Raw genomic sequence first — 6,093 nt, 5'->3', positions numbered from 1 at the left:
CCTTTGACAGCATTACATGGGACAAAGTGAATGTCGAATTCACTAATTTCAATTGCCCAGTTGACCAGTCGACCAGACAAATCCAGCTTCCGAAGTACTTTCTTTAACGGATACTCGGTTAGGACATTGATTGTATGAGCTTGGAAGTACGGTCGGAGCTTCCTGGAGGCAATTACTAAGGCGAAAGCGAGTTTCTCCATATGTACGTATCTTTCCTCAGCGCCATGCAGCGCTCGGCTGATGAAGTAGACTGGCTTTTGAACTCCTTCTTCTTCCCGGATCAAGGCCGCACTGACAGCCGTCGGTGATACTGCCAAGTATAGATACAATGTTTCACCAGGAATAGCTCGGCTGAGGAGAGGTGGACTAACCAGATACCTTTTAAGCTGTTCGAATGCCTGTTCGCACTCTTCAGACCATTCGAAAGCCTTGCGTAAAATCTTAAAAAATGGAAGGCACTTATCTGTTGATCGAGAGATGAACCTATTCAAGGCTGCGACCCTTCCTGTCAACTACTGTACCTGCTTCACATTCTTCGGAGATTGCATATCCAATACCGCCTGGATCTTCTCTGGATTAGCTTCAATCCCTCGGCTAGACACCATATAACCGAGGAACTTCCCAGATGAAACTCCGAATGCACACTTTGTAGGGTTCAACTTCATCTTAAAACGTTCCAATGTTTTGAACACCTCCTGCAAGTCGGTAACATGGTCCATCTGCAGCTTGCTTTTGACCAGCATGTCATCAACATAAACCTCCATATTCTTCCCAATCTATTCCTGAAACATTCGGTTTACTAGCCTTTGGTAAGTTGCACCGACATTCTTTAAACCGAATGGCATGACCTTGTAGCAATACAAGCCTCGGTCGGTAATGAAGGCTGTCTTCTCTTGATCAGATGGATGCATGAAAATCTGATTATAGCCTGAAAAAGCGTCCATAAAGCTCAGCAACTCATATCCTGCTGTTGCATCAACTAAGGAGCTAATATGGGGTAATGGAAAGCTGTCCTTAGGGCAAGCTTTGTTGAGATCGGTAAAATCTACGCACATCCTCCACTTCCCAGATGACTTCTTGACCATTACTACGTTGGATAGCCAATCAGGGTAATGAGCCTCTTCGATGAACTGCGCCTTCAGTAGTTTGCCCACTTCCTCGGCTATCGCCATGTTTCTGTCGGGGGCAAACTTCCTTCGCTTCTGCTTTACTGGTTTGACCTTTGGATCAATGTTCAAGTGATGAACAATATCCTTGGGGTCAATCCCAGGCATGTCTTCAAGAGACCATGCAAAAACTTCAAGATTCTACTGGAGAAACCGAACAAGGGCTTCTTTAATTCCAGGAGCCAGCTGCGAACCAATCTTGACAACCTTTCCTTCAGCTATAGGTATATCAATTAATGGCTCGGCTGGCTCCTTCCTCAACTGCATCTTCCACTCATCAGCCAAACTACCGATCGTTAATAATGCTGACTCTGGGCACTTTTTCAAAGATGTATTGTAACACCTTCTAGCAACAACTTGGTCTCCCCTAACCTCTCCGACCCCTTCAATGGTCGGAAACTTCATTTTTAAATGATAGGTCGAAGTGACTGCCCTCAGTTGATTCAAAGCCGGGCAACCAATAATCATATTGTAAGCTGATGGTCGGTCAATGACCAAAAAATCCACCATGATAGTAGATTGTCTAGGAGCGGTTCCTGCTGTAACCGGAAGAGAAATCAACCCAATGGGTTGGACATGCTCGCCTGCAAATCCTATCAATGGCGACAAGAATGGTTTCAATTTCTCTCGGCTAATGCCCAATTGTTAAACAACCGTCCAGTAAATGATATCAACCGAGCTTCCATTATCTACCAAGACTCGGTGAATGGCGTGGTTAGCCACCGTCAGAATTATCACCAACGCATCATCATGTGGCATCGAGACCTCTTTCGCATCTTCCTCCGAGAATGTTAGTACACTCGGTTCCTTCTTTTGAATCTTGGAGGGTTTCTCCAGTGCGAAGATTTCTTCCATTCTAGCTTGCTTGACGTAAGCCTTCCTTGCCGAGCTTGACTCTCCTCCGCCAGCCAGACCTGCTGAGATAGTGTGAATTTCGCCAATAATAGCTTGATTCTGAGGATTTTGCTGCTGATTCTGCGTAATCCTCGGCCCATCTCGCCTTTGCCTCTGGTTACGTGATCGGTCGTTATCCTGACCCGAATGCTGTCCCTGTACATCCTGAACATTCTTTCCTTTGATGTTTTCCTCAGCCAAGAAATTCAATAACTTCCCATTTCTCAAAAAATTTTCGATCTCAAACCGAAGACTGATACAATCCTCGGTTTAATGCCCATGATCGTTATGATACTCGCAAAACTTCTGAGTACTGCAGTGCTGGGGAAGAGACTTCATCCTTCCTGGCCATCGAAAACTTGGGTCCTTCTTAACTTCCATGAACACCCTATAAACAGATGTATTCAAGGGCGTCCATCCCACATATTGTTGATGCTGGACTGGATGAGGCAAAAGACTGACCTTCTTATCTTGAACCTTAAGACTTTGACCGTCTTTTTTCTTCTTCTCGAGTATAACTCTTGGTTTTGTCATAACCGGATCAGCAGCAAACTTACCCTCGGCAGCTTTAGATTTCAGCAATGCTGAGATAGTTTCTTCTTGGTTGATGAATTCCTCAGCCTTGCTGTTGAACTGTCGCAAAGTTCCTGTTTTTGGCCTTTTTGACAACTCGGCCATCAGAGGCCCTACGGTTTGTATACCATGCATCAATGCTGAGAGGATGGTTTGCTTGTCAGTACTCTCTACTGTCAACTTTTCCCGATTAAACCGCGACAAATATTCTTTCAAGGATTCGTCTTTTCCCTGCATGAGAGACAATAGATATGCCGGTTTTTTCTTCCTTCTTCTAGTGGCAAGGAACTGACCCAGGAACTGTTGCCCAAGGTAATCAAAGCCATAAACCGATTTTGGTTTCAAACTTCCGAACCATTCCTTTGCGACTCCCCTTAAAGTTAAAGGGAAGGCTCGACAAGCGATTTCATCAGGAGTTTCATGAAGGATGATATGAGCTCGGAAACTCTCCATATGGTCGGAAGGATCTCCACTTCCATCATATTCGCCAACTCGAGGAACCTTAAAATTACCAGGCATGGGGAATCTCATTACTCGGTCGGTGAAAGGTAAGTTGGTGTATTGCATTAGATCTTCAGTAGCAGAGTAATTTTCCCCATTCTCAAATAAGAAAGCCATCTTTTCAAACTTCTGCTAGAGTTCTTTTACATCTTTGTGTACAGCAGTCTCTGCAGGTTTATCAAGATACAACCGAACATGACGGGAATGGCTACACCGAGAGTTACCGTGGTGGGTTTTGGTATGGCTGGACTCGCCATGGCGTGACCTGCCACCCGATTGTGAATTTTTGGTAAGCTCTTGTCGGCTAGTGTTTGCTTTAGGCCGAACAGTATGAGGATTACCTTGTATTGAGCTTCCAATGTCTGGTTGGGTTGACTGTCGTCGGGCTGATGGTGGTTGATTCCTATGGGACTCTTCTCGTCTTCTCTTCTGTGCCGAGTCTTCTCTAGGAGGTAGCCTAGAGACGATCTCTTCATTCTGCTTCCTCATAGCCTCGACAGATTCGGCTATTTGTTTCATAAAATTCACCATGATAGCTGTTTGGGGATTTGGATCATGTGAGGTTCCAGGTATATCTGTTTGGATGTTTAGGATGATATGGGGAGATATGCCAGAGTGTGGAGGTGTGTTCACCATGTTGGAATATATGAGATTAGTAAGAACCGATAAAATATCGATTCCCACAGACGGCGCCAAACTGTTGAAGCAGTTTTCCGAGTGATGACGTGGAAAAGAATCAGCACAATATTAGATAACCGAACATCAAGCTGAGAATGAGAGATAAGAAAAAAGGGATCAAAGCTGCCGGCGTTGTCCGGCCGGTGGAAGCTCCGATGCCTAAGTTAGTCACAATGTTTAAGGGAAAAAATGAACTTGAAGATTATAGATCAAAGAAAGGATGAGCAAAATATTCAGTTTCAGAGGGTGAAAAGAAGTTACCCAGATAATGAGAGGGGACCCCCCTTTTATAGGCATCGAATTGTTCCTGTTCATCTAACACTGTGGACTCACCGAGTGCCCACGTGTTGATAGTATACTAACACAAGACATTTATTCCCAACATTCTAATATTTCGAGAATAACACTCGGTACCTGCCTCATGCTCGGTTAGCCGAGCATGATGGCCTAGTGTCAATAATACAACCAAATATAAAGCTGCCCTGCCGAACATGAGTTCGTTTTGAACAGTAAATAAATGACCGAGTATGGGGAATGGGCCGGTTACTCCAGAATTGGGCCCAAGTAAGCCGAAATTTGACCCAACAACTCCAATGTCGGAATGTTTAATTTTTTTTAATAAATTCATACTAGTTATTAGTTATTTAATTATTGTTATGATTTATTATTTGAATAATTAGATAAATTAACTATAATCTTAAACTCATGTTTATATATTTATCTTATAATATGTATATACATTTATACACATGTAAATACGTACACATAAACCCACGTATTTATGTACAAATACACATATATCTATATCAAGGCTCACAAGTAAAACTTGCAACTACGAAAAAAAAAAAAAGGGCTCACAAGTACAATAATTTAAGTTAAATCTATTACATTACGAATAAAATTATGGGATAAATGCAAAATTGGTCCCTATAATTGGCCTAAATTACAAATTACTCCATGTGGTATAAAAAAATAATTTATAAGTATCTGTAATTGGCCTAAATTGCAAATCATTCTCTATTGTATAAAATATAATTTATAGGTCCTTAGGGTATTCCAAAATGACAGTTTACTTCCTAAAATCAATTTTCGCTAAGTAACTTAATAAAATCTATTATTGTGCTACGTCATACCCAATTAAAAATGCGACATGTGTTATTATTAATTTTCGACTTTAAAAAATGATAACTAGGGTTTTTCGCATAATTTTAGGATGCTAGTTAAGATTATATATTAGTCATCACTCCACGTCATATTGTTACAGTAAATTAACCTAATGTACTTATTTATTACAAACCTTGTTGAAGATACGAGGTTTTGTAGAGATGCTTGGGTTGGGTTATTACAAATTGATGTCTCATGGTGACTGGTCTTTATTGCATTTCTTGTTTGGTTGTTGAGAAATTGAAGGAAAAGAAAAGGCTTGTTCAGTGACTTTATCGAAAATCAAAATATTTGTGTAGGTTTTTAAAGTTTCTGCAATTTGAAATTCGTCGTAACAGTCAAAAGTTTGATTGTAAGAACTAATATTCTGTTAAGGATGCTTTGAAAATTTCCTGCCAAATTCAGCATGTGGATTTTCTTTGGTGTTGCAGGAACTATATATAGCTCATCACTTTTCCCCAATCGAGCACCAGTTGGAAGGGTTTTGCTTTTGAACTACATTGGAGGGGCTACAAATCCTGGAATTTTGTCCAAGGTATGACAGTTAGAGATGATTCACTTCATGGTTTTAGCGGTATTGCGGTGGTATGGATGGTTTATATTGGTCAAAAAAACAAACTGATTTTTTTCGTTAACTGTTAGGTGAGGGCATTCACCAATGACCGAATTTTGCAATTCAACTTATTTATCAAAAAAAGATAATTTGAAAGAAAAAAAAAAGAAAAGAAAAAGGAAGATTTTTTCTTTTTTCTTTTTCTTCCTTTTTTATTTTTTATATTACCTTAGTTCAAATATATGCTTAGATATTGCATGCGAAGATCAATGATTGGTCTAACTTTCAGTGGCATCATCTTTACAATCATGGAGCAATCATATTAGGTGTTTCCAAAGTGTTTTAGATTAATGCCTAATCGTGGGGTAGGAGTGAGTGAGGGAGCAAGCCTATGTGCCCATTTTTATCCCATATTGAGAAATTGTTAATGAACATGCATTGAGAGAGTAATGCAAATGTAACCATTTTTTTCTAGGCTGGGAAATAGACAATGATTTTGTGCTATTTGTAAATCTGAGTTATAATCATTGTAGCTTGCTTTGGATGCTCAAAATCATTAAAGAA

The 6,093-nt window shown here is 40.5% G+C and overlaps 1 protein-coding gene across 1 annotated transcript; it reads right to left on the bottom strand.

Moving 5' to 3' along the window:
• Positions 1–1,811: 1,811 nt before the first annotated feature.
• LOC132169640 (uncharacterized) lies at positions 1,812–3,251 on the bottom strand. The gene is made up of 2 exons (XM_059580641.1): positions 2,395–3,251; positions 1,812–2,313 (listed from the first exon to the last, which is right to left on the bottom strand). The coding sequence occupies exons 1-2, from the start codon at positions 3,249–3,251 to the stop codon at positions 1,812–1,814; spliced, it is 1,359 nt and encodes a 452-aa protein (XP_059436624.1).
• Positions 3,252–6,093: the final 2,842 nt, after the last annotated feature.

Source organism: Corylus avellana, chromosome ca2 (genome assembly GCF_901000735.1).
Source record: "Corylus avellana chromosome ca2, CavTom2PMs-1.0".
NCBI classification, from domain to species: Eukaryota; Viridiplantae; Streptophyta; class Magnoliopsida; order Fagales; family Betulaceae; genus Corylus; species Corylus avellana.
This window is presented reverse-complemented; position numbering and strand designations above follow the sequence as displayed.